The following is a 26,520-nucleotide window of genomic DNA, read 5'->3' on the forward strand; positions in this document are numbered from 1 at the left end:
TTGGGAGCCTACAATGTGCAGGTAGTGTCTAGGTATAGAGTATAAACAAGTAAATAACAGACAAAACCCCCTGTTCTAGGAGCTTTCCTCCCGTGGGAGGAGGGTAGACAGTGCTCTAAATGGGCAAGGCGATCACATGGTCTATTAGAAGGTGCTGGGCAGATTAGTGAACACTGTGGCCAGTAGATGGTGAGGGGGAGGCGATCTCAGCTTTCAATGGGGTGTTCAGGGAAGATGTCCCCAGGACAACGGCATGTGAGCGGAGAAGCCATCAGGGATATGTGGGTCTCTGGGGCAGAGCACAGGGTGTGTAAAGGCCCTGAAGTGGGAGTGGGCTTGGCATGTTCTAGGAATAGCCAGGAGACCCCATGGTGGATGGCATGAGATCAGAGAGGGGCCGAGCTGGGGACTGTGTGAACACATCCTGTGGGGGCTTCCAGAACATAATAAGGGCTTAAACACTTTTAATCTGAGGGTGATGGGAAGTCATGGGAGGGTGTTTGAGCCACAAGATCCCTGTAGCCACTCTGCTGAGAATAGACTGGGATTAGGGAGGTTGGGTAGAAGGCTTTCCTCATCACCCAGGCCTGAGAGCAGGCGCCTGGACCACTCAGGATGAGGCACTGAGAAGTGGCTGGGTTCTAGATATAGTTTAAAGATAGAACCATCAGGATTTGCTAGTGGACTCATCCATTCATTCATTCGACAAATAGGCGTCCACACTCGATTATTTACTTGTTTATAGAGTATAAATAACTCAGATGTACAGTATTCCCTCATTTATCGTGGGTATTACGTTCTAGACCCCCCATGAGATAGGTGAAAATCCGTGAAGTAGGAACCTGACATTTATTTTAGTATTTATATATATTTTAAGGCTTTATAAACCCTTCCCACACACTTATAAACCGTTCCCAGTCCCTTAGTAACCTTTCCCATTCCCTTATTAACCTTTCCACACTTTTATAAACACTACTTATGTTCTTAAACATATTCTACACTCTTAAACCTACGTAACTAACAGCATACGGGTACAGTAGCGCAAGATCCCATGGTATAGCGAAAAATCCGTGATGAATAATAATAGTTTAAAAAATCCCGTGATACAGTGAGGCCGTGACAAGTGAACCATGATATAGAGAGGGACTACTGTAGAGCTGAGTGGAGATGTGGCCCCTTCCTGAGGTGTTGGGAATCTAACAGGAAAAGACAGAATTGATAAGCTGCTACCTGTGTACAAGGTGTGGGCTGGAGAAGCAGCGCTAAAACCATTTCCCAGATGGTCTCCCTCCAAACTAGACTCCCCTGCCTTCCCCATCGCTCCAGCTTTCCCACCAACCCCAAGACTCCAGCTTGTCCTTCGCAATACCATGTCCATCAGCACTAGAACCACCCTGCTGATTGTCAGGAAATTTCTCTCAGCCCTCACTCTTCTCCTTATCCTGGACTGGTCTCTGAACTAGACTGCTTACATGGACCTGGAGTATTTTATATTCATTTTACAGAAAAGGAAACCGAGCCATAGAGAACTCTCATTGAGCCAAAGTGAAAGTCTGTAAAAATTTGGTTGGAAAATTCCGCAGGGTGGAGAGGGCTTTAAAGGGCCTAGGTTTAAAGAGAAGGCTGGTTGAGGGTCCATAGAGGAGACTGACTTGTGGAGGAGAGGTCCCATGGCCCGTGTGTGGAGCTGCTGAGCTAGAACCTGGCTCCCTGCTCCCAGTTCTGTGACCCATTCCAATCCCCATGGTGATGACTTAACTCTCTTACCAGTGAAAACAGCGTTTTGTAACTGCAGCATGAGTCCCTCTAGTTAGACCTAGGGTAGGACATTCACCGGACTCCCAGAGGCACCTGTGGAATACCTTTCCCTGGAAAGCTTTGAGAAGAGACGTCTTGCTAGACCTCAGTTTTAGATGCAGACCAGCCCACAGAGCAGTGTCCCCAGGGTGTGGTCCTCCCCCTACACCTCACACACACAGATAGGCCAGTGCTTCCAGGCCAGCAAGCCTGAGCGTGGCCTCTTAATTCAGCCTTGGCAGTGGGGAAAGGTCAGCTGGGGGCCAGCATGGCATTGGCTATGCACTCTTTTCACAACCCAGGGGGCAGATAGCCCACTCATCATGCTGCCCCCGGCGTCAGCAGCTTCCTCCTTCACAGTCACAGCCCTCCAGGCTCAGCAGGACCCTGCAGGTCAGAGCAGGTTGGTGGCTGTGGCTTCTGGCCCCAGAGTTGAAGCAAGGAAGTGAGAGCTGCAGCTCAAATCCTCTGGCCCTCCCTCTCCCTGGCCCAGTGCCCTCTGTATGGTCTGAGCCTCCTAGTGGTCAAGGTCCAGCTGAAGGCTCACCTGACCATCCAGCCTGAACTGGCCCCTCGTCCTCAGAACACACTGCATGTGGCCTGTCAGTAGCATGAGCTGGGGCCACTGTGTGGGCACATGTCTCCTCTGCTGGGTGGTGAGCTCTTTGATATAGGGAACCCCTTTTCATAATCTCGTTTGTGATTGTAGGGTACATGGGTGGCTCCTTACAGTTTTCCAGGATCTCTCAGAAGCGGCATCAGCCTGTAGGAGGCTGGGCTAGGGGAGCACTCAGTGTTACTGCTGACTGGTCTACTCGGAGTCTTGGAGCTGGCCATGCAGTTGGCCTGGTTTTCTTCATCTGAGTTAAGGGCCTCATGCCTCTCTGATGACACTCAGTGTCTCAGCACTTGCGTCCCCCATGCTACCCGCTGCCCACAGACAGGATGAGACATGCTGGCAGGGCCTGCTCATGCATGGAGGCGGTGGAGACCATGGGAGTTGCACAGGGGAAGGGCCAGGGCCCAGGCACTTCCTTGCAGCCTTCCAAAATGTGCTGAAGGCCCCAGGAGAAGGTAGGAGCAGAGCATCAGCTGTCAGGCGGCTGGGGGGCAGAGGTGATGAGGTGGCCAGTGTGGATAAGGAGGGAGCTCTGAGAGGGCCCCTCAAGCAGTACATCCAGCTGGAGGCCCGTGGCCCTGGACCCCGTTGCTGCAGGCTACCAGCCCCCCGGCAAGGCCTCAGCTTCCTCTTGCTGCTGGGAGACCCGTGGGGTCCAAGAATGGCAGGAGGGAACTGGCAGGGTCCTCACCCTAAGTAGCCACTCAAGGTGGGCAGAGGATGCAGGAAGGGACCTCTCAGACCCTCTCATTTGCCTGCCTCTTGTCCTCATCCCACTGATGGCTCTTGGTGTCTCCACAGGTCGGAATGAGCTGATTGCCCGCTACATCAAGCTCCGGACAGGGAAGACCCGCACCAGGAAGCAGGTGGGCCCTGGGAGATGGGCATGGGTCCCCGGGGCAGGCACCGAGTACTAGCCTGCTCCCAAGGTGGGCCAGGTCCTCCACAGGACCAAGCGTGGGCTCTCACTGGGGCCGGCTTGGAGGGGTGGTCTCCTTTTGGTGTGCCACGGACAGTTCATTTTCCCCGCCATCGCCTCAGGTAAAATCCCTTGCCTTCCTGGGAAGTCAGCAGCCCCTTCCCCGTTCTTCTCCAGGACACCAGAGAACAGAAAGCAAAGCACTGGCACTGAACCTTTATTGCCAAACTCTGGATTAGCCAGGACTGGGAGCCCATCATTGACTTACCCTTCCTTTCACTCATTCATGCATTCATTTATTCCTTCAGTACACTGATGTGGACTGAGGCCCCTGGAGGCCTGAGGGTTAGAGAGCCAGGGTGGGGTGCACAGGCAATCTGGGAAGTAGAGTCAGGAGCCCTCTCTTCTTGCCATAGGTCTCCAGCCACATCCAGGTGCTGGCTCGTCGCAAAGCCCGTGAGATCCAGGCGAAGCTAAAGGTAAGGCCCACGGCAGCAGTGGGAGGAAGGACCCAGGGCACAAATGGGGCTGCTTCCAGGAAGTTGGGACTCTTTTTCCAGCAGGAAAAGTCTTCCCTTTGTGTTTAGGGACTGACTGCCTATGTGTGGAGCCAGCATATTTCTTGGTGTGATGAGGGCAGAGTTCAGCCTGAAGCCTCTCCTGTCCACGCAGGGAGGGACACTTGACCTTAGAGCCATGTGTGTGACTGCCAGGCTCCACAGCACCTTGAGGGGCACAGGCTGGTCTTCTGCTGTGCCCTCCTGCCCCCAGAGGCAGTGCCCTCACCAGATCACAGTGGATCACCCTCCAGACCCCACTCCTTGAGAGCTCCTTAAGCCCCTGGCTAGTGCCATCAGCCAGAGCCTGCAGGGTGGCCACGCATGGGAGGCACTGCCGCGGCCTGGGTTGGATGCTACTGTGGGAGCAGGTGGAATTCCTCCCCACGCCCTGCTCTCTGGAACTGGCAGTTCCTTCCCCTTCCTGGACAGACCCTCTGTGAGGACCGAGTGACAGGTGACTGCTCTGTGGAGGGCCAGCTGCTGGCAGCATTCCCCTCAGGGCGGCCCTGCTCCCCACAGGACTCAGGCCTCTTGGACCCTGGAGCCAGGGGCCCCTTTTGGTGAATACTAGACGTGCCGCATCATGAAGGTGTTAACAGTAGAGACTGCTCGGCCACTTGGTAGGAAAAACTAACATTTGGGGGCATTAGACTTAAGACATGCAGTTTACAAACAATTTTTTTAAAGCAATAGAAGTCCCTTTGGATTTTCCCCCCCAAATATGTTATCAAAGGAGCTACTTTGGTCAAAGCTAGGTTGGAGAGGAACAGGCCAGAAGCCAGAGATCCCCTCTTCCTATTCACCTCTTATGCCCTTGGCTCTTGAACCCAAAAGTACCTCAAAACCCCATTTTAGAAACCCTGGACTAGATGACCTCGAAGGTCCTGTGTGGCCCCAGTAGGTCATGATCCTGTCACCCCAACTCTGGAGGCTCTGAATGAGTGGTTGGGAGCTCCTAGGAAGCCACACCCCACCGCCTACGTTGCTCTGTTCCTCCAGCCATCAGCCCAGCTGTCCCCCGTCTCCTTTGTCCCTGGACAGCTGGCTGGGCCTCAGCTGTCGATCCCTCCCTCTCAAGTTGGCACATGTACCTCAAGCCCACCCCCAGGGTCCTGGAGCCCAGCTTGCCCCACATTTTCCCTCTCTGGTCTGCCTCTGACTCACTGGGACACTGGGCAGGGGCCAGAATAGAGACCAGCCTTTCCAGTGTTCCCAGTCATCAAGGGGGGATTTTAATTCCATTGGGGCCTGACTGTACGGCTCACATTTGCTTGGAGGCATTACACCTATCCTGGTCCACAGGCTCTAACCTGGGGCCTAGGGACAGCCTTCAGTGGAGCGCTAGACACACATAAAGGAGTGCTATGAGCCCCCTAAATAATATGCAGATTTTCACACATATGTATTTTCCCCGTGGAGAGTGGTCTGAGGATTTTGTTGTTTCCAAAGGGGTCTCAAAACAAGGTCAGGCAGATAGCCTCCTGGTTTCAAGTTTGGTCTGGCCTGGCTCTGCCCTTGTGCTGAGTGAGCTTAGGCCAGTCACTGCCCCTTCTTGAGCTCCAGTCAGTCTCCCCATGTGTAAATGACAGGGTTAAGCAAGGGAATATACCCCAAAATTCAGTGACTTCCTGACTCTGTAGCCTGGTCACTGATGTCACTCCCCATAATGCCCTTCTCACTTCCTCTGATTCCTGCTCCACCTGCAGAGGATGTGGTTCCCGGAGCCCCAGGGACATGTTTAGATCTGCCATAGCGAAGGGATGTGAGCTGCCTACACTGAATGGCGAGACACCCCCCCCACCGCCCCCCCGCCCCAGCCTCGTGATGCAGTTGTAACTGTAGGATCTGCAGGCTTTCTGGGGTATAGCTTGCCTTGCGCATTCTTCATGTCCTCCTAGACGAGAGGGGCCCAGGTGGGTTTGGCTGTTCCCTCTGAACAGTGCAGGTGTCCTTGGGAAGAGGCACATTGTATGCTGATCATTAGCTGCCTGTGGTTTTCAGATAGCCTGAGAGCAAGGCCCAAGTTTGACCTCAAAAGGACAGTGGGTTGGGGATGACCCTACCACTTATGGGTCAGCTTCTGTGCCCTCTGCAGCATACACCCATGCTGTCAAAACCTGACATACGCCCCCATTCCTGGTTTGCTCAGCTCCCCTAGACCTGCAGAGATCCAGAGGTGAACTGATGTGCCAACCTGGACCAAGCTCCCAGGGCAGGCCACCACTACTGTCAGCACCCTATTCACCTGAACTGTCTGAGCCTCAGTTTCTTAATCTTAAAATGGGGGTCCTTCTGGTCCTCTTAGCCTCACAGGAGGGCTGTGATGTTCAGAATCAAAGTGACATAGTGCTCTTGACCTTCTGTGGGCCAGCTCTGCCAAGTGAGCATGAAAGGTCCTTGAGAAGCCAAGTGGAAGGGCCTGCTGTATTCTGGCTCCCGCTGGCATGCTGGGTGGGTCACCTGGACCCTTCCAAGCCTAATACCACGGTGATACCTTCCTCATGAGACTCTGGGGGCCAAGTGAAATCACTGTGCAAAAATGCCTGTAAGCTGCAAGGCATTTGTTTTGTTTTAATTTATTGATTTGAGACAGACAGACATTGATTTGTTGTTCTACTTATTTATGCATTTATTGGTTGATTCTTATATGTGCTCTGACCAGGGATTGAACCCACAACCTTGGCATATCATGAACCCACAACCTTGGCATATCAGGTTGATGATCCAAGCAACTAAGCGACCCAGACAGAGCACTTCTTAACTTGTTTATTACTCAGGTCAGGTCTGGGTTACATAATGCATATTTTTCCCTTAAAATGTAGAATTTCTTTCTTTTTATTTCTTTTGGTTTTTTTTTTTTTTTTTACGTTTTTTAAAATTGATTTTTAGAGAGTGAGAGGGAAAGAAAGAGAGACACCATTTTGCTAATCCACCTATTCTTGCATTCATTGTTTTTTTTTTTTTTTTTTTTTAAGTATTATATTTATTTTTTAAAGAGAGGGGAAGGAAGGGAAAAAGAGAGGGAGAGCAACATTGATCGGTTGCCTCTCATATGTGCCCCATCTGGGAACCTAACCCATAACCCAGACATGTACCTTGACCAGGAATCGGACCAGTGATCTTTCACTTGACAGAACGCTGCCCAACCACATGAGCCACCCTCAGTCAGGGCATTAGTTGATTGTTGTATGGGCCCTGACTGAGATCAAATCCGCAGCCTTGGCGTATCGGGTTGATGCTCCAACCAACTGAGCTGTTCTGCCAGGGCAAAGCATAGAATTTCTAATCAGAGCTTTTGAGTCGGCATGATCCAACCTTTTGGTCCCAATAAAGCTGTATACACTGAACAATCATAGCTGTTCCAATCTGTATATGTGCTCTTATTTTGGACAAAGACAATTCCCATTAGGCTTTTTGAAATATAAAATGTGGTCGATTGTAAAGAGCTTTGGAATTGGGGAGCTCAGGACAGGGCTTACACAAGTATAAAAAATTGTTGTTATTATTATTATTGGCAGTGTCATAAGTGCTTGTTTGTTCAGAGCCTGTGCAGGGTGAATCCATTCTTCAGTGGACTGGACCCACAGTGTTTACATTCTGACCTAAAAGGTAGGGCATGCTGCGGGCACCCACAGGACAGGATTGAGACAGTGGAGTCACAGGAGGCTGTTCATGCCTCCAAACTGTCCATGCGACCTTTCAGGGGGGATCCAGCAGATAATTAGGCATCATCTGGCATGAGCCAGGTGTGCCCCAGCCTCCAGTGGTGTGGGGATGAGCAAGGACTAAAAGGTTCCTGTTCCCATCTGGTGGTTGTCAGAGGGGAGGGGCGTGGGGAGAGGGTGGAAAAGGTGAAGGGGAATAAGAAGTACAAACTTCCCATTATAAAATAAATAAACCACAGGGATGTAGTGTATGGCACAGGGAATATAGCCGGTAATGTATTGTGATAACTTTGCATCATGGCAGATGGCTACTAGACTTAGTGTGGAGATCATATCATAAGGCATATAAATGTCAGATCGCTATTTTGTACACCTGAAATTAATATACGATTGTATGACAACTATACTTTAATAAAAAATTGTTTTTTAGTCTGATAGGTAGGTAGATAGATAGATAGGTAGATAGGTAAATAGATAAATAGTCCCTGTTCTCAAGGTGTCCCTGTGGTTAGTAAATTAAAAGATACGGTCTAACAGATGGTCTCCCAAGTCTCTTTAAGTGCTGATCAAATGGGCAGGGCAAGTATTATGCCTCTTTGACAGATGAGGAAACTGATCTGAGAAACCACATGACTTGCTCAGTCACAAAACAAAGTAATATCATTGCAAGGACGGAAGCCTGGTCCCCTGGGGCCTAATCCAGGGCTCTTGCCACAGGCCCTCCCCGCCTCACTTCAGCCTGCCAGAGCGACCCTGCTGAGGTCGTCCCTTCCACTGTCTTCCCCAGGACCAGGCAGCTAAGGACAAGGCCCTGCAGAGCATGGCTGCCATGTCATCCGCCCAGATCATCTCCGCCACAGCTTTCCACAGTAAAATGGCCCTCGCCCGGGGCCCTGGCTGCCCAGCAGTCTCCGGGGTAAGTGGGGCTGCCTGGCGCCAGAGGCCAAGCCAGTCCTCTCCTTCTCACTCCTCCCCCTCCTGCGGAGCCAGACCACTGGCCAGACCACATTTCTCTCACTTGAGTCCTCTTGGGCCAAGAATGCCAGGGGGAAGGAGGGACCAGGGACCAAGGACCAAGGGCCATGCTGGGTCCCGGCTCAGCCGGTGTTGGAACCGCCTTCCTGGGGGCCGTGGCAGGGATACAACAGACCGTCCTCAAGGGACAAAGCCGCCCCCATTAGCCGACCACCCAAGATGCTCTACAGAGTCAGCCCAATTTACAGAGGAGGATGTTGAAGTCCCGGGATGGGGGCCAGCCAAGGCTCTGGTGCGGCACCAGCATGGCCTGGAGTGGCCCTACCATTGGCCTCGTCCCCACACCCCTCAGGTACCCAGCACTGCTCTCCTTCCAGCTGGAGGACTGATGTCCACGAACAAACTCCTGTTTGAATTGTCAATGTTTCGACCTAAGACCGGGCTTCTTAGCCGTGGCCAGGTTGGTCACACTTTCAAAATGTGGTCCAGAAAGGCTCCTCCTTTCCAGGGCTGTGTCCTCACAGGGTTTTCTTGGCTTACGGACTAACTGGGTCTTCAAGAGCTGCCCTAGGGCAGTGACGGGCCCTGTCCCATGTTCAGTGAGACTCTTGCTTACCATTTTTTTCAGAGTGTGTTCCAGAGAGAACTGGCCCACGGAGTGTTGAAATAGATGTGGCACAAAGTGATTCTGTGCATAAGTAACTTTGGGGCATTTACAACTAAATAGGTTTCCTGATTCCAGGGCTGTTCAGAGCCTTACATGCTGCTGTGTACTGTGGGTCTGCCTATAACAGAGGCATGAGAGATTCTGTTTACCAAACTGGGTGTTTCGCCCATGGAGCACTGTATGAACAGCATGTTCAGAGACTAGGGTTCCTTAAGACACACTTTGAGATGCTGCTGTAGCCAAGTACTCGACAGTAGCATTAACTCTCCCTGCCACCCACTGGTCCAGGCTCAAGCTGCACCTTCCAGCTGAGGCCACTGTGCCATCTCCCCACAGCAGGGCCCTTGTGCAGATGGGCTATCCTCATGCTACACCTTTTGCCTCCTCAGTTTTGGCAAGGAGCTTTGCCGGGCCAAGCCGGAACATCCCATGAGTGAGTATGGCCTGCTACCAGTTGCTCCCTGAGCTGAACTTGAGTCCATGAACTCATGAAGTTGAGTGTGGGCCCCAGGGTGGGACAGGGCTGTGGTCTGGGGTCTGCCTTTTATATGGCCTTGAGTTTGGGGATCAGGCTCTTCTGGTCTCAGGAAGCAGCTCCGTCTACATTGTGGACACCCTGGGGTGTCTTTGCCAAAACACCAGTCTATCCATAGTGTAGCAGGGCCAGAACTTGGGACCCCAAGGGAAGTAGGCTAGGAACCAGGACTCTAGCTGTCCTGGGAGGGAGGGGTAAAGGAGGGGTGGGTGTTTCAAGGGGGGATCCAACAATTAATTATGCATCGTCTGGCATGCTGCTTCTGTGCCTCAGCCATGAAACCCAAGGGAGTTGGCCGGAGAGGAGGTGATAGGCCAAAGCCTACCAAGGCCACTGATGACCAGCCACCAGGGCCTGCCACACAGAGTGATGGACACAGCTCTGGGGCTGCACCCTGTCCAAGGCTTACACCCCCCTCTCCTGTCTCCCACAGTGTGAAACCCTTCTCTCAACAAACCTACACTGTCCAGCCTCCGCTGCCTCTGCCAGGTGGGTCAGCAGGGCACAGCTCCCTCGCCCGTCAAGCCCCTGCAGCTCCTGCCCCCAAGGTCCCAGGCACCTGACAGCTGGACACCTCCTGCCCCTCTCAGATGCCACCCTGGGATGTGCTGAGACTCTGCACCCCAGCCTCCTGGCTCCACCTCTTCCCCTGCCCAAGCACACATACCTCTTCTGTGTGTAAGCCCCTTCCTGCTACTCAGGTGGCCTGTTGGCTCTCCCAGGCTGGGCCCAGGCTTGCAGGGGTGCGCACAGTGTAAAGGGCAGTGCCTGCGCCCTGGGCACTGTTTCCCATCCACCCCTATATGCTGCGTGCATACTGCAGGTGGGCCTCCATCACCGTGGTACCTGAAATGGTCTCTCTTTTGGTGACCCTGTAATCCTCTCCTTCAAACTTCCCAGCCTGGAAAGGGAGCCCTTGCTAGGGAAGGTATGCTCCTGGAAAGAGGCCTGGAGCACAGGTGGGGCAGGGGAAGGTCCAGCCGGCGGGGTCAGCACAGGAGCTCAACCCCTGGCGCTGCTCAGGTAGCTGCCTTTGTTCTTGCCTCTTTCTCTGGACGGTTCCTCGCCATTTTCCACTCTGCAGGGCAAGACAGGATCCTTGCCTTTTTCTGGCTTGGAAAGTAACCCTTGCCCACATCGGGCCTGGCTCTTCCTGCTCTGAGAGCAGCCCTGCCACCCCCCTTGGCTCCTCAGTGCTGCCTTCTGTTGGCTCTTTGCCCTCGCCCTCTCCAGGCCTCGCGGCCTGCGCCGGCCTTCCCAGATCTTGCCTAGATGACCGCAGCAACCTCTTAACTGGTTCTGGCCCCGGGTCTCCAGCCTCTTCTCCTATCCTGTCATTCACATGGTCATCTTTTCAAAGCACCTATCTCACCACATCTCCTAGGCATAAAGCCCTTCAGTGGCTCTCTGGTGCCCTCAGGACACAGTCTAAACTCTGGCAGTACTTGCCTCACCTTTCTCCTCTCTCCCTTCCCTTCTTCCTTCCCCCACCGTCACCCCTCCCTGCCTCTGGGCTGTGGTCCGGCTCCCCTCCCTCACATTTCTCTCCCCTGCCTGACCCAGGTTAGGCGCACCCCCCACCTAGCCCCTGACTGTTGTTGTTATCTGGTATGGGGGTGTGTGTGCGTGTGACCGATTTGTTCGTGTCTTCCGTGTATTCTGTCCTGTCTGGCACTCAGCTAGCTGATGCATTAAGCTCAGGCTGATGAGTCTGTCCAGCAAGGTCGTCCACCTCTGTTCACTGTTCCTTCTCCATCTCCCTCCTCCGACCTCAGCACCTGGGCCCCACTCATCGGACTCCCAGCCTGGAGCACCAGTGTCATCTGCAGGGCGGCCCCACTGCTGTCACCACACCAGGCACTGAGGCCTTGGCGTGTGCTCACTTCCTGTCCCCACTGTGTCCCCTCCTCATCTCTGCACTGCTTGGTTCAGGTCCTGCAGGGACCGGGCTTCTGGTCTGCCTCAGCCCACGCATCCTTGCTCCAAACAGGAATAGGGTCTTTCAGAAATGCAGGTCTGAGCATTTTGCTGCTGTGCTTAAAATCCTCAAGTCTCTCCTGAACTCTCAGGCTACATTCGCACTTGTCTGGCCTGATGCCCCATCTCTTCAGCCTTGTGACCTGCCACTGGGGCAAACCCGCCCTTCTCTCTAGTTCTATCACAGACTTGAGTTTCCAGACTCACGGTGCATCTCACATCCCCCAGACCTCTGCCTCTGCGGTGTCCTCTGCTTGGAATGCTCGTTCCCTGGCTTCACCTACTGCCGTCTGCTTCCTAACTCCTTTCAGACATCACGTTTGGAAAAACCTTTTCTGATTACCCCTGAACTGGATTAGCAGCTCTTCTTTGATGCTGAGTGCATACCTTGTTGATTTTTATCCGATTCATGACTTCCTTTATCAGCACACCCGTATCAGAGTGCCTGTTCTGGGCCAGGCACTGTTCTCGGTGCTGCAGAAACAGCAGGGAACCAGACAGGACACTCTCTTCTTGCGGGGCTTACATGATTGTCCATAGTTACAGGTTTATCTGGTCAGCTCCCCACTGGACCAGAAGCTCCTTGAGGGTGAAAGCCTAGCAGAGCCTGCTCTAGAAGCCCTCTCAGCCCAGCAGGCATCTAGCCCCACATCCAGCATGCAGTCTCCTTTGAGTGTAGTTCTGTGGGCCAAGGGGGCTGAGTTGTACCTCCCCACCAGGGCTGTTCCAGGATTCCCTAGCCAGTGCTTTGCACCCCCCCACCCCTCAGCACCCCTGGTGGAGCCCCTTCAGGGGAGACAGGAGATCCCCTTGCCAACACAGTGTCTCACCAGTGGGCTTGGGGTCCTCACAGAGGGTATTGGCAGGGTGGATGTGTGTGAACAGGCTCCCATGTGCCTCTTCCACTGCCTGCAGGGTTTGAGTCTCCTGCAGGACCCGCCCCATCGCCCTCAGCGCCCCCAGCACCCCCCTGGCAAGGCCGCAGTGTGGCCAGCTCCAAGCTCTGGATGCTGGAGTTCTCTGCCTTCCTGGAGCAGCAGCAAGACCCTGATACGGTAGGTCCTAGCCTCTGGCTGCTCTTCCCCATGGAGCTCCCCCGCCTTCTCCAGCTCTTGTTCCACCTGCTTCTGGCCTTCTCGCTCAGCCCTTCTCTCCCACTCCGCTTTGGGCTTTAATTTAGGTTCCTTATTCCTTTACAGCCTTTCCTTCCCTTGACCTTCTCTTCCCTTTTCCTTTCCTTCCTCAGGCCACCCCCCTCTTTCCTCACTCCACCTCGCCGCTCTCCCTGTGTAGCTGTTGCTTCAATCCCAAAGCCCTCCTGTGGTTTCTTTGCCCCATTCCTGTTCTCTTAGGCCCTCTCCTTTTCCTGCTCCTTCCCACTTCTGTTCTTCCCTCCATTGCCTCTTTCCTCCCAAACCAACCATTTCTCAGTCCAAAGTTGCTCCTCCCAGCCCGATCCCCAGGCTCTTCCGTCCTTTCCTTGTGGCTCTGAAGAGCCTCCTGTGTCTGACCTGCATCTCTGGGAGACCAGCTGGGCGTGGAGCCCTGTCCTCACCCTGGCCCCTTCAGTGTCTTGCATCACATGCAAAGGTCAAAGTAACACTTGGAGGAGGCTGGGCCATCTCACTTTTGCATTTTCAAACTTGTTTTTTTAGCTCAGGAACCTGTTAATCAAACAAGTCTTACTCAGAAGGCCAGTGGGTACAACAAAAGTAGATTTTGGTTGTAGCAAGAGAGCACCCGGCCCTGTCTCCAAGGATGGAAGGCAATTTGAAAACACCTTGTCTAGGTCAGTGGTCTTACTTCACAGATGAAATAACAGAGGCCCGAATAGAGAAAAAGACTTGCCTAAAGATATTTAGTGACTGAGGCCGGACTAAGAAGAATATAAATAACAACTGCAATTTGTTAAGCATCTACTGGGTGCGAAGTACTGCACCAGCTGCTTTATTAACTTATACCATCACTAATTTTGCTTTACATTCAGTCCTTTGATGGTCTCCATTTTACCAGTGGGGAAACAGAGGTCCAGAGAGGTGAAGTTACTTGCTCCAGGTCACATGGCTGGGATCTGAGCTCTTGTCTGTTCTGTCTGCCCTGCTGCCCGCACCTCTCCCTCAGACCAGCTGTTCTTTCCACAGTACAACAAGCACCTGTTCGTACACATTGGCCAGTCAAGCCCTAGCTACAGTGACCCCTACCTCGAAGCCGTGGACATCCGCCAGATCTATGACAAGTTTCCAGAGAAAAAGGGTGGACTCAAGGAGCTCTTTGAACGGGGACCTTCCAATGCTTTTTTTCTCGTGAAGTTCTGGGTAAGCCTTCAATAAACCGTCTTCCTACCTGCAGCACTTCGATGAGAGTGAGGAGAAAAGAGGAAGAGGGGGCATATGGTGGAAGCCTGCAGAAGGGGAGGAGCGAGCAGCAACGGCTGAGACCAGGAGTCGGGACAGTGAGGCCAGAGAGCTGGGCTAGCAGGAGGCTGTTTTTGTGATCCACGGTAATGGCAGCCACACCTGGGCACAAGTACAGCCATAAGAAGACCATAGTCCTGGAAGAAGACTTACAGGAGATACTGAGTGGCAGGCGAAGAGCCAACAGGGACTCCCTAGTCACCTGAGTCTTTGAATGGCAAGTCCTGAGTTGGTTTCAGGGCCTGGAGCAGGGCAGTTGGTTCTTAAAAGCTCGTCACCAGCCCTGACCAGTGTGGCTCAGGGGGTTGGGTATTGTCCAGCAAGCTGAAGGGTGGCTAGTTCGATTCCAGGTCAGGGTACATTCCTGGATCGCAGGCCAGGTCCCCTATAGACGTCATGTGAGAGGCAACCAGTTGATGTTTCTCTCACACATCGATGTTTCCCTCTTTGTTTCTCTCTTCCCCTCTCTCTAAAAACAAATAAAAATCTAAAAACAAACCCCAAAACAAAAACAAAAAACAAAACCCTCCCTTGGCGTGGTAGCTCAGTTGGTTAGAGATTCGTTCTGATATGCCAAGGTTACAGGTTCGATCCCTGATCAGGGAACATACAAGAATCAAACGACGAACCATAAATAAGTGGAACAATAGATTGATGTTTCCCTCTCTCTCTCAACTCAATTAAAAAATAAACTCATCTCCAAGGGCAAGGCTTGGAGAAATGTACTGTAGGGTTAGGAAAGGTCACCCCAAAAGAAACACCCACCCAGCTTGACAAACAGCTCAGCCTATAGATTTGGTTTCTGCTGCCCTCCTCCCCTCACCCCTGGACAGGTGTTATGTGGGTAGTTTCCTTCTTTCAAAACATCTTCTCTAAGATTAGGAGGCATAATTAATACCTGCTTTGGAGCTTACTTTCCAGGGTGCCCATACACACAGAAAAGAGCGGCAGGGAAGTGTCAGAGAAGTGTAAACTGGGTCAGCAGTGAGGAAGTGCAGGAAATCCTTCTGGTTTGTGATTGAAGCCTTTGAATAGTTTCAGAGCATTGACACCTGGCCTGGGTGGCTCCACCCACATTCCTCTCCCTAGCACCCTTGTTAACACCCAGGAGATGGCTCAGGGAGTCTTATCCTGTATGTAGTCCTTGACTGCTTTGATTATCTGAAAGCTTTACTTTTCCTATAAATAAGCATATTCACACAAAGTTTTATATACATTTCTAGGTGGCTTAACAGGCCCAGGCTCTGAATCCTAGCCTAGCTCTCATCTACAACCAAACCCATGGGGCTGGCTCTCACCAGGAGAGGCAAGTGCTGGAGCTGAGACCCAAGGCCCCTGGTCTGTAAGGTGTTTAGTTTTTGCACTCTGTAAGACAGCTTCTTCTATGAGCAGGATGGCATTAGACCTGGGCCGTTGGGGGTGGGCAGGCTCTATTAGGCAGAGATGGGGAAAGGCTATCACAGCAAGGGCAGGCATAAGGTAGTGGGCTCCAGGCAGGAAAGTCATGAGTGCAGCTGTATGGGAAGGAATGACAGAAAATAAAACTGCAAAGGTGAGTTAGAGCCTGGAAGGCCCTGATCATACAGAAGTTTGGGGTTTAATCTATCCTGGGATGAAAAACAGATGATCTTTTATTTTATTTTTAAATCAGTGCATGCTTATAGTTATATTATTAATTAATACCAAGAGGCTTATAATGAAACACATCAGATTCTTGTCCTGCTCCTCCCCAACCCCATCCCCAACCCCCAGAGGCAATTACTGTAAATTTTCACTGTTTATTCTGGCTTTTATTTTGTTAGTTCTAAATAATAGGCTTATACTGCCATACCTTGCTATCATGACTAAGGCGTTTACTATGTTAGAAAAAAATTAGCTGTTATACCACTTTCTCCTCATCATACTAGTATTACCATACTACTAAGTTATATAATTTAGTGAAAGCAATAAAATGTTTACACTTTTGACAGTGTATGTTGACCACCAGAAGAGTCAAAATTAATTTTATTTCTAGTTCAGCTTTTTGTTTTGTCCTACAAATAAATGGCTTTATCACTTGCATATTTTTAAATCTATTTTATTAAAATTTTATAGATTGCTCCACTGTAACTATCATATAAAAGTTAAAAAAATTTCCCCCAAATGTTCAAACCTATCACATAACTTATCAGTTCCCCTTTCTCCTAGATGTCTTTCTCTTAAATATCCCTGTTCTGCTCCAGTTTAACTGGTTATTCTTCATGCCTGTCGTCATCCTCAGGCCTTTTTTTTTAAGATTTTATTTATTTAGTTTTAGAGACAAGGGAAGGCAGGGAGAAAGAGGGTGAGAGAAATATTGATGTGAGAGAGAAACATAGGTCAGTTGCCTGTCACACATGCCCCGGTTGGGGATCGAACCCACAACCTAGGTATGTGCCTTGACTGAGACTCAAACCTGCAACCCTTTGGTATACAGGCCGACACTCCAAACAACTGAGCCACCTGGCCAGAGCAGGAATCATTTCTTTTTCCATTTTTTTAATTGTTGTTCTATTACAGTTGTCCCATCTTTCCCCCATTGCTCTCAAGAATCATTTTTTAATGCATTGCTCCCTTGTCTTCTAACAGGCATAGTGTGATAGCATTCTAATTCTCTGCCCTTTGTCATGTAACTTGTTTGGGGGGTTTTGTTTTGTTTAGTTTTTTGGTCTCTAGAAGTTTTTCATTTCTTCTCTAATCCTTACGTTCTTAAATTTCACATCGATGAGCTCTGTTATGTGTGTTATTTTATTTTCTATTTTTTGAGCCGGGCACTTGGTTGGCTCTTAATCATGAGGCTAGCATCTCTTAATCTTAGGAAATTTACTTGTATTATTTTTTTGATAATTTCTTTCCCTCTTTTTTTTTTTTCCTGTTCTTTTCCAGGAACCCCTATTAGTCTGATGCTGGGACTTCTGGACTTATCATCTATGGTTTTTATAATTTCTTTATTTTCAAACTCATTTTCTTGGAGATTTCCTTAACTTCTGAATCAGTTATGAGTATATCTGAGTTCATCTTACATAAAAACCAAAGTAACTGTGGCATAAATAAATACTTTGGGTTTTGTTTTGTTTTTTTTCATGTAAAATAAGTTTGGAGGTAAACTGTCCAGGGCTGATCCAACACTTCCTGAAATCACTAGGGACGGGACTCCTCTGACTGTCTGCCATCCTTGGTGCATGGTTTCTGTCCTCAGGGTCGTGGCTGCTGGAGTTCCAGCCATAACACCTGTATGCCGGGCATCAGGAAGGAGGAAGCCAACTTAGTCCCCTTTCAGGAGCCTTCCTGGAAGTCCCACACAACTTAATTAGTTCTGTGTTGCATCTAGCTATAGAGGAGCCAGGGAAACATACTCTTAGTTGAGTAAATTGCCAAATAAAGTCAGGGTTCAATTGTGCCATTTTTCTTTCTTAGTGGTCCAGGTGCATTATACACTTACTGGTGATTAGATTAATAGAATATGGTGGCATTCTCTGCCACACCTTCTGTCCAATATTGAATTTGACCATAAACTTTCATTTTTAAGAGCTCCTTTTTGTTCTTTGAGTACATCCTGATCTTGTTGGATGGATACAGTTTTTCTCTTATATTTCTGGCAATATGAAGTGAAAATTATTTTTTAAGTTTTCTTCTGCTCCCTGTTCTTTTGTTGTTCTGTCCGTTTTGTTCTGTTTTGGTCTCTGTCTTTCAAGTTGGACCATTTTCTCAAATATCAATAATGTTTGGTTATATTTTTTGGTCCATATTTTTTAGAGACAGCTTTATTGTCATGTAATTACCATAGAAGTCACCCACTTAAAGTGTACAATTCAATGTTTTTTAGTATAGTCACAGAGCTGGGCAACCAATTAACTTTAGAACATTTTCATCACCCCAGAGGTAAACCTGTACTCTTGAGCTATCACCCCCCACCCCTACTGCCCCAGCCCTAGGCAACCACTAATGTACCTTGTCTCTATATAGCTTAGCCTTTTCGGGACATTTCATATAAGTGGAATCATGCAGTATGTAGTGTTCGTGTCTGGCTTATTTCACTTAGCACAAGTGAAAGTTCAGCCATATTGTAGTAGGTATTAGTATTTCATTCCTTTTTAGGGCTGAATAATAGTCCATTGTAAGGATATAGCACATTTTGTTTTGTTAATATGTTCATCAACTGATGGGCATTTGAGTTGTTTCCACCTTTTGGTTATTATGAATAATGTTGCTGTGAACATTTCTGTACAAGTTTTTGTCTGGACGTAATATTTTCATTTCTCTTGGGCATTTACTTAGTTGTGGAATTTCTGGGTCATATGGCAACTCTTAGTTTACTTTTTTCAAGACCTGCCAGACTGTCTTCCAAAGCGGCTGTACCATTTCACATTCCCACCAGCAGCCTGTGAGGGTCCCAGTTTGTCCACATCCTCCCCAACACTTGACATTCTCTGTGATTATTGCATTCACATATCTTCTTTGGAAAATTGTCTTCTGGCTCCTTTGCCATTTTGTAATTGGGTTATTTGTCTTTCTATTGGCTTACGAGTTCTTTATGTATTTTATATAGAAGTCCCTTATCAGATATGTGACCTGAAGATGTCACCTCCCATTCTGTCAGCTGTCTTTTCATATTCTTGATAGTGTCCTTTGATGCACAATAGCTTTTCATTTTGTTGAGTCGAGTTAATTTTTTGTTGTCTGTGCCATTTGTCCCTATTTAATAACTAGGAGCTCTGTGTACACGGAAGGGATCGTCACCTGGTGGGCTTCACCTTAAGGTAATTGTGGTTTGGAGCCTGCTGTTTTATTGGGGAAACCAGTAAATGTCAGTGTATTTACCAGGCTTTTTTATTCCCCCCCCCCCCCCCGAGGTGGTTCAGTTTCTCCAGAGAAGGCTCCTTTACTTCTCACCATCCACCCCAAAAAGGGACACACTTGGTCAGTAGAATCTAGGAGTACAGCAGGGAGGAGGGCTAGGGAATCTCACCCTTTCTTATGCAGGTTTCACTTAAGTTTTGTTTTCATCCTTGTTTCTTCCCCATCTTCTAAGCCCTATGGAATTTCCAAAGATTATTACCCTTTTGTCCTCTGCTGATGGATGGGAGAGGTCCGCCTGGAGGCCTGCCCACCCTACATACAGTCTTCATCAGCTTCTTGTGACATTTCTTGTGCCTCCCCCGAACACCCCCATCACTCAGCCCCACGCCCACCCCACCCCCATCCTGGTCCCTCTAGCCCCAAGCCACTCAGTGCTTCTCTGAAGTACATGAGCTCACTTCTTGTCCGTCCCCCCTCAGAAAGCACTTTTATGCTGTAATCACTTTTGCTTCCTTTGTCCCACAGAAACAATTCTGGTTCTGGTCAACCGTCTCTTGTCATTTTGGTCTCTTCTCTGTTGTCTTTGTGGTGCAGCACATTTGAAAAACTTTGCTATCATTCTGGTTGGCTGGCTGGTTGGGGAAAAAATGAACTTGTATGGTTTATCTCCCATTTTAACCAGATGTCCAGGAAAATGGGTCTTAACATGAGTACCTCCTGCAGTGATTGGTAGTTGTTTGGAATGCTGGGTTGAGAAGAATCTAGGGAGAGAAAGTGCTGGCTTGACTGGTGATGTCTGTCATGGGTGTGGCAGGGGAAGATAGCAGCATATTTGCTGTCCATGCTCTTTAGGTCATGAAGAACCATTGAAGTGTTTTGAACAGGGCATGACATGGCTAGAGGTGTGCTTAGTCGGATAAATCAGCTGTCCCGACTGGAAGCAAGTAAGAGACTGCTGTCTAATACAGGCCAAGCGAGAGGCAGCAGCCTCTTCCGGACCTCAGCCAGAAAGGACCTGAACAATCTCACTTCCCTTTTTTTCCTCCCTGCTCTTCCTTCTAGCCCTGACCATGGGAATTAGAAACAAGAGGCTTTGCCGTGGGCAGCCAATGAGCATTGTCTCCGTACAGCCAGTGGTGCCAGCCTCTTTCCTGCTGTGTGCCCAGGGAGGCGCTGGCCTTTCCTTTGGGGAAGCCTACACCCTCTCTTGAGTCTTCCCTCCCCTCTCCCAAACCTGTCCAGGCTTAGCCTTGACTTAGAAGAAGGAGCTTGGGTGAAGTGACTTGTGGCTATTCCCCAGCACTGGCCTCAACTACCCTGATGGTGCAATTTCAGGTCAGAAGGGAGGCCTGGTTGGCAGGAGGCCTTTATGGGGACACGACCCTGGAGTGGGGAGATGGCATATTTGGGACTCTTTTCACTGGCTCTGCGTTCTTTTAGTTGGAGATAATATCGTGCGTTCTTCTAGTCACCATCCTAGGCCTCCAGTTTCAGAAATGGGAAGAGGCTGAGGCATGGAGTACATAGGGGCCTGGCTTTGAGACACCTGGCCAGAATGAGCCTCTTTCCATGGTTGTTCTTGTTACATACACACAGTGAGGTGGGCCGGGGTGGTCGGCGAAAGGTTACCTCGGGCGCTGTTCTCATCATGTTGCATATATTAGCATGCTGTACCCTTGTCACACCCTCAAAGGCAGGTGGAAGTGACAGCCACATTCCATCTAGGGGATACAGGCACAGAGAGGTGAAGTGGCTTTCTGGGGTCACCGAGTTCATAGCAGTAGGGCCCGGATTCAGACCCAGGAGGTCTGCTCCAAGGTGTGAGCTCAGAACCATTACACACAGTGCCTGCCTTGTGAAGTACTTGGGTCACCCTCCATGCAGTGTCCTGGTGCTCCCCTGCTCCTGTCAGAGAAGGCTCTGGGTTGCCTAAAAAGGACCCCAGACCCATGCAGAAGGGTGGATCATGGTGGCACGGAGAGTGCAGACTTAGCTCTATGCCATTGGACTTCTTGGGTTTTCTAGATCCCAAACTTCCCTTCCAGAAAATGGGAAGGGTTGTCCTGTCTCCTGCAGCCTTGCTGATGGCCCATGTCCTCTCCTCCTTTGTGACCATTTGGAGAGGTCAGAGGTGGGATTGATGGGAGAAGAGAAGGTAGGGAAGAGAGGGGGCCAAGGAAGCAGGATTAGGCAGCTTTCACACATGGCCTCTCTGCTCTGGTTGCGGGCTGTGCACACGCTCTGTGCAGTGTGACCCAGCATGGCCTTTGTCTTCCAGGAGCTCATGTTCCTGGGGCAGTGGCTGCTGTGCAGGGGAGCTTGGTGCTCAAGCAAGGCCCTCCCAGCATGTCGGTAGAGCATAGGGCGGGAAGCACTGGGGCCCAGCGGCATGTAGAGGCTCTAGCCTCAATTCCAGAGCTAGGTGCTGAGTAAATCTCAGCTTCTCTGGGCTGCTGCTTCTCCATCTGACCATGAGCAGTTTGTTTTTGAGGCTTGCAGTGGGCTGTCTCTGAGGTCCTGATGTGTATGGGGTCAGCTGGCAGTAAAGGGAGGCTGTGTGCCTGCCTCCTGCCGCCCCATGCCTGAGCTGGGCCCTCTCTGGGGGCCAGAGGCTTGGGCAGCATGAGGACAGGTAAAATCAGAGACAGGGGCATAGCGGCAGCCAGGCCACCTTGGCGGTCATCTCGTTTCTCCTCTCCTGTCTGAGGAGGATAGAGGCACCGGGAAGCACGAATCTGTGATGTGGGGAAAAGAAATGCTCCTGTTTGCAAACCAAGAGACTTTGGGTCAACCATGGGGTCCTCACAGGCAGCGTGGAGTCCCAGACACCTGGACCCTCGTCTCCTGGGCCCGGGCCTGGTCTGTCCACCCCTCCCCAGCCAACAGCTGGTGTGAGACTGGCCACACGCAATGGTGAAGGCAGCAGAACAGCATCACCTCTCCTGAAGACTAACTTTCTTCTCCTGCCTGGCAATTTTCTGCTTCCAGCCCCAGGCCTTGTACGGACCTTCAGGGGAGTTGATCAGATCCCCCTTGGAGTGGGAGGAGGACTAAATTCCTACTGTTATTGATGGGATGGTGGCAGTACCTCATAGACTCATCGACTGCCAGCACACATCGTTCCCAGCTGGAAGTGGCCTCTGGGTGCAGGAGGGGTTGAATTGTGAGACTGTGCCCTGTTGGATTTGTTTGGTGGGGTCTGGAGCAGGACTGAGAAGCTGTGACCCCTCGCTGCTCCCCCAGCACATGTGAGACCAGCAGAGGCCACCTCTGTCCTTTGGGTGAGGAAAAAGGGGACTCTTAGATATTGATGGCCATTAACACCAGTCTGCAAATTGAAAATGCTGGGCAGAGCTGAGCTGAGGTCATGAAGGGAGGAGAGTACCCCAGACTGTCTGCTCATCCCAGCCTGCTGTTCCCTTTTGGGCCCTGACATTTCTTCCAGGCACATACCAGCACATGACAATGAATCTGAGTCCCGCTAGCCCCCACACCCAGGCGGCGGCTGTCCTGGCTCATCTGTCAGTCACCGGATCTCCCACACCTGTTCTGGGCACAGCCTGTGAGCTGCCCACCCACACCACAGCTATGAATAGGGCAGAGGATGGGGAACAAGGGGGCATTCTGAGGGCAGAAGGGCAAGTGGTGGGGGCACCTCTCAGGGTAATATGGGGGGGGAGCTTTCCTCTTAGGCTGAGAAAGTAGAGAAGCAAGCTTGTTTGGGGGTGGTGCTTAGAGTAGGGGGATACAGGGGTGGAAAGGAGAAGGGGTGGGGTTATAATTAGAAGGATGGGCACCCTGCGATGCATTATCTGCATCACTGGCGGCATTTCCTGGGTCTATTCAACGTCATCACAGGGCAGGTTCTGGGGCAGACTTTGGATTTCACTTGCGGGTATCTGTCTTCCCGGGTTCCCTCCTGTCCCCCTGCCCCCAAACAACCAGCTCGATTATTCTGCTTGTTCTCCCATAAGTTAAGAGCTCCTTGAGAGCAGAGACAATGTTTCAGTCCCTGGGCCCCCACTGCCCCTAGCTGTGCTGGGCTGGGGCAGGATAAATGGGTGATTGATTGGAAGGTCAGGTGAATGGGAGGTGGTGACAGAAGTGTATTTGAAATGGGGGCAATCTGGGGCTCAGAGGACTCCCCCAGAAGCAGGTGATTGATTTTACGTCCCTCCTTGGACCAAGGGACCTCTCTCCTCTCACCTTGCGCCACCTGGAGGTGAGAGGTGGAAGAGCCACACGTGACCTTTATGGAAAGCCCATCCTGTATCAGGCACTGCCCAAGCCCTGGGAGATCTTAGTTCTTGCCTCTAGGGTACTTACCACTGGGAAGGGGCAAGGCCCTCTGAACCACTCTTGCCAGCACAAGACAATGAGGGGCATGTCCAGATCACTTTGGGGAGCTGGAGCAGCTGCTACCTTTGTGTAGTAGGAAGAGCCTAGGAGGGTTGGGTCAGTCCCGCCCAAGCCCGGTGCATAGCATTCTTTTAGGTGGCACATAAATAAACATTTTTAAAGATTGTTATGTAATTATTTTCACATATAATGAAAAATAGGACCCCTGATTTCATGGATATATTGCTAAGAATGGAGTTAAGGAATAAGAGTGAGTTGATTAGGGGCAGAGTAGGTCATGCGGTAGGTGGTATGTAAAGGTAGCATTTATCAAGGGGAGGCCAGTAGGGGCCAAAGTCTAAGAGCATCATTTTATGCTGTGACCTGACCCCTTGGATGTCCCCCCTTACTCCCCTGTGTCCCCTGTTCAGTGCCTGCCCTTTGCAGACAGTTGATCTTCCTGCCAGTTCTTTTTCAGGCATGGGCCATGGTTCTTCCCTGTAACTCTTGCAGGTCCCAGTGTTCTCTTTTTCCCTCCTTTAGGTGGCACAACCTGATTTTTACCAGGCCTGCAAGTTGAGAAAGCTGGGAGCTTTCTGAGCTCCTGTTGCCCCCATTCTTCGTAAGCCCTCCTGAGTGCTTCCTATCCCTGAAACCTGGGCTGTGGCCCTGGTAGGGTGCCTGCTGACTTAGCTGTCGCCTCTTGGCTTTCCCTTGTCTCTCTCCAGGCAGACCTCAACACTAACATGGAGGACGAAGGCAGCTCCTTCTACGGGGTCTCCAGCCAATATGAGAGTCCCGAGAACATGATAATCACCTGCTCCACCAAGGTCTGCTCCTTCGGCAAGCAGGTGGTAGAGAAAGTGGAGGTAGGAGCAGCCTGTGCATCTGTTAAACAGGACCTTTTCCCTGTTTCAGACTGGTCTTCATTTGTGCCCTCCTCTTGCCCCAATTTGTCTGAATGGATGAAGACTTAGTCTCACAATCTCTTAGTCATTGATAACCCACCTCATGTTAAACACGGCCAGGTGCCCGGCTGGTATCAGGGAGGAGACATCCCCTTCCTACCGTTCTCATGCCTGGCTGCACCTTAGATCATTAGAACTCTTGAAACATACCAGTGCCTGCACCCCACTTCACAGTGCTTAACCCAGAATTTCTGGGGTGAGGTCTGGGCAATAGCTGTTGGTAAAAAGCTCTTCAAGTTATTTATTTTAAATTAAATTTTTATTTTGAAATGATTGTGGATTCATATGCAATTGCAATCCCATGTACCCTTCACCCAGTTCCCCCAAGGGCAACATTTGGCATAACTATTGGCCACCAGGAAATTGACATAGATGCCTCTCACCAATCTGATTCGGATTTCATCAGTTTGCACGTACTCATTTGTGTGTGTAGATGCAAATACATGACAGTTCCATGACCACGGGACTCCTGTACGCCCTTCCCCCGTGTTATTTTACTGTGCGACCAGGGTTGAGTTGTCCTCTATCCCATCTTGCCTGTTGCCACTGCTCTTAAGTCTTGAAGCACTCCTCTTCCCATACTTACCTTCTGAGCATTGGCGGTCAAGGTTAATGGTCCTTTAACTGCCGTTTGAGCCCCTGTCACCGAGGGAGGAGGGGGGCTCTGTTTTCAAGTGCCTCCAGGCCTTCTGCCTTTTCTTTTCACTTAAGAATCAGTGGGTCATGGAGCTTCCCCATGCAGTCAGGCCTGGGCTGGATGTGGTCAAAAGAGAGCCTAAGCCCTGCTGTCCCCTGGGTCCTGCAGACAGAGTATGCCCGCTATGAAAATGGCCACTACTCCTACCGCATCCACCGGTCCCCGCTCTGTGAGTACATGATCAACTTCATCCACAAGCTGAAGCACCTGCCTGAGAAGTACATGATGAACAGCGTGCTGGAGAATTTCACCATCCTACAGGTGTGGGGGTGGGGCGGGGGGTGCCGCAAGGGTGAGGCAGGGGTGGGTCAGAGGGTCAAGCTAATGGCATGCCCTTTTCTGGGACCTTAACCCTCATCTTTTCTCTCACCCGCAGGTGGTCACCAACAGAGACACGCAGGAGACTTTGCTGTGCATCGCATATGTCTTTGAGGTGTCAGCTAGCGAGCACGGGGCTCAACACCACATCTACCGGCTAGTGAAAGAATAAGAGACTTGGGGAGCAGTGAGGGGGGAAGAGACTTTGTGTGTGTAGGGACATGGGGAGGGGAGACCTGCAGGGGCGTACCCCTGAAGTGCCAAGAAAGCTGACTCTTCCTTCCCAGAAACAAACTGTGCTCGAACCTCCATGCCCAAACCCAAATAAACCCAAGATGTGTATTTTCAGAGGACCCATCTGGCTGTAGGAGTCCTGGGAGGGACAGTGGGAGAAGGCGGCAGTCTGGGAAGTGGGCCAGAAGCAGCCCCAGAGGAGCACCATGGGCAGTTCTGAAGCCATTGTCCTAATGGACTCAGTCAGGAGTGTCACCAGATGCTGAAGCTCAAGATGGGATGGGCCGTCTGCTGCCTGGAGCCCTGCCCTCTGCTGCTGGCCACCCTGGGAGGCCTGAGGACAGGCCCATGGGTTCTCCATCCTGGGCACGGTGCAGCTGCACTTCCCGGCTACTTCTGCTGCTGCTGCGCTGCCGCAGGGCACCTAACAGGGAGGCTGGTCTGACCCAGGGGGTAATTTCAGGTGACTGAGTTGTTGGGAAGTTTGGAACGGGGTGCAGAGCTGTTTAGTCTTTATCCATCGCCAGTGGCTGTGGGTTGTGTGGCCCTGTTGGCTGCTTGTGGGGACTGGTTCCAGACTAGAGGAGCCTAGGGCGGGGAGGGCAGGAGGGCAGTGCTGCAGCCATCCTGAGGAGCGGCGCTGCTGGGGCTGGTGTCATGCAGCATCCTTTTTGGTGGCGAAGGCCGAGAAGGTTGGTCAGAGGTCTATGGTGGACCAGTTGTCTCTGAGATCCTCCCATTCTGACGTTCTGTGAGTCTTAACCTCCCTCCCAGCCAAGATGCTTGTTGGGTGGTGAGGACCTCAGAGCCAGCCCAGGCCATCCACTCCCTCCCCAAACAGTTTCTGTGCTCCCTGGGGATGGAGGGGGAGGGGCATGGAATCTACTCTGGGCCCAGAGGCAACCAGCTGAAGGGGTTCCCTGTTTATTTCTCCTGCAAACTAGCAGGGACTTTGGGTATCAGCAGTCCTGGCTTCATCCTAGTCTTCCTAGCTTCCTGGCTTTGGGCAGATGTCTCCA

The 26,520-nt window shown here is 51.0% G+C and overlaps 1 protein-coding gene across 1 annotated transcript in view; it reads left to right on the top strand.

Moving 5' to 3' along the window:
* The window catches only part of TEAD4 (TEA domain transcription factor 4), a 65,633-nt gene extending 40,018 nt beyond the window's left edge, over positions 1 to 25,615 (top strand). Inside the window, exons 3-12 of the mRNA XM_090273848.1 lie at positions 3,218 to 3,282; positions 3,752 to 3,814; positions 8,348 to 8,476; positions 9,592 to 9,635; positions 10,171 to 10,226; positions 12,630 to 12,769; positions 13,856 to 14,029; positions 24,013 to 24,153; positions 25,058 to 25,210; positions 25,326 to 25,615. Of these exons, the coding sequence (XP_090129974.1) occupies positions 3,218 to 3,282; positions 3,752 to 3,814; positions 8,348 to 8,476; positions 9,592 to 9,635; positions 10,171 to 10,226; positions 12,630 to 12,769; positions 13,856 to 14,029; positions 24,013 to 24,153; positions 25,058 to 25,210; positions 25,326 to 25,439 (1,079 nt within the window). The 3' untranslated portion in view covers positions 25,440 to 25,615. The remainder of the gene's footprint in view (positions 1 to 3,217; positions 3,283 to 3,751; positions 3,815 to 8,347; positions 8,477 to 9,591; positions 9,636 to 10,170; positions 10,227 to 12,629; positions 12,770 to 13,855; positions 14,030 to 24,012; positions 24,154 to 25,057; positions 25,211 to 25,325) is intronic.
* Positions 25,616 to 26,520: the final 905 nt, after the last annotated feature.

The sequence above is a fragment of the Furipterus horrens genome, unplaced genomic scaffold, assembly GCF_987537825.1.
Source record: "Furipterus horrens unplaced genomic scaffold, mFurHor1.1.pri manual_scaffold_4, whole genome shotgun sequence".
Taxonomy (NCBI): Eukaryota; Metazoa; Chordata; class Mammalia; order Chiroptera; family Furipteridae; genus Furipterus; species Furipterus horrens.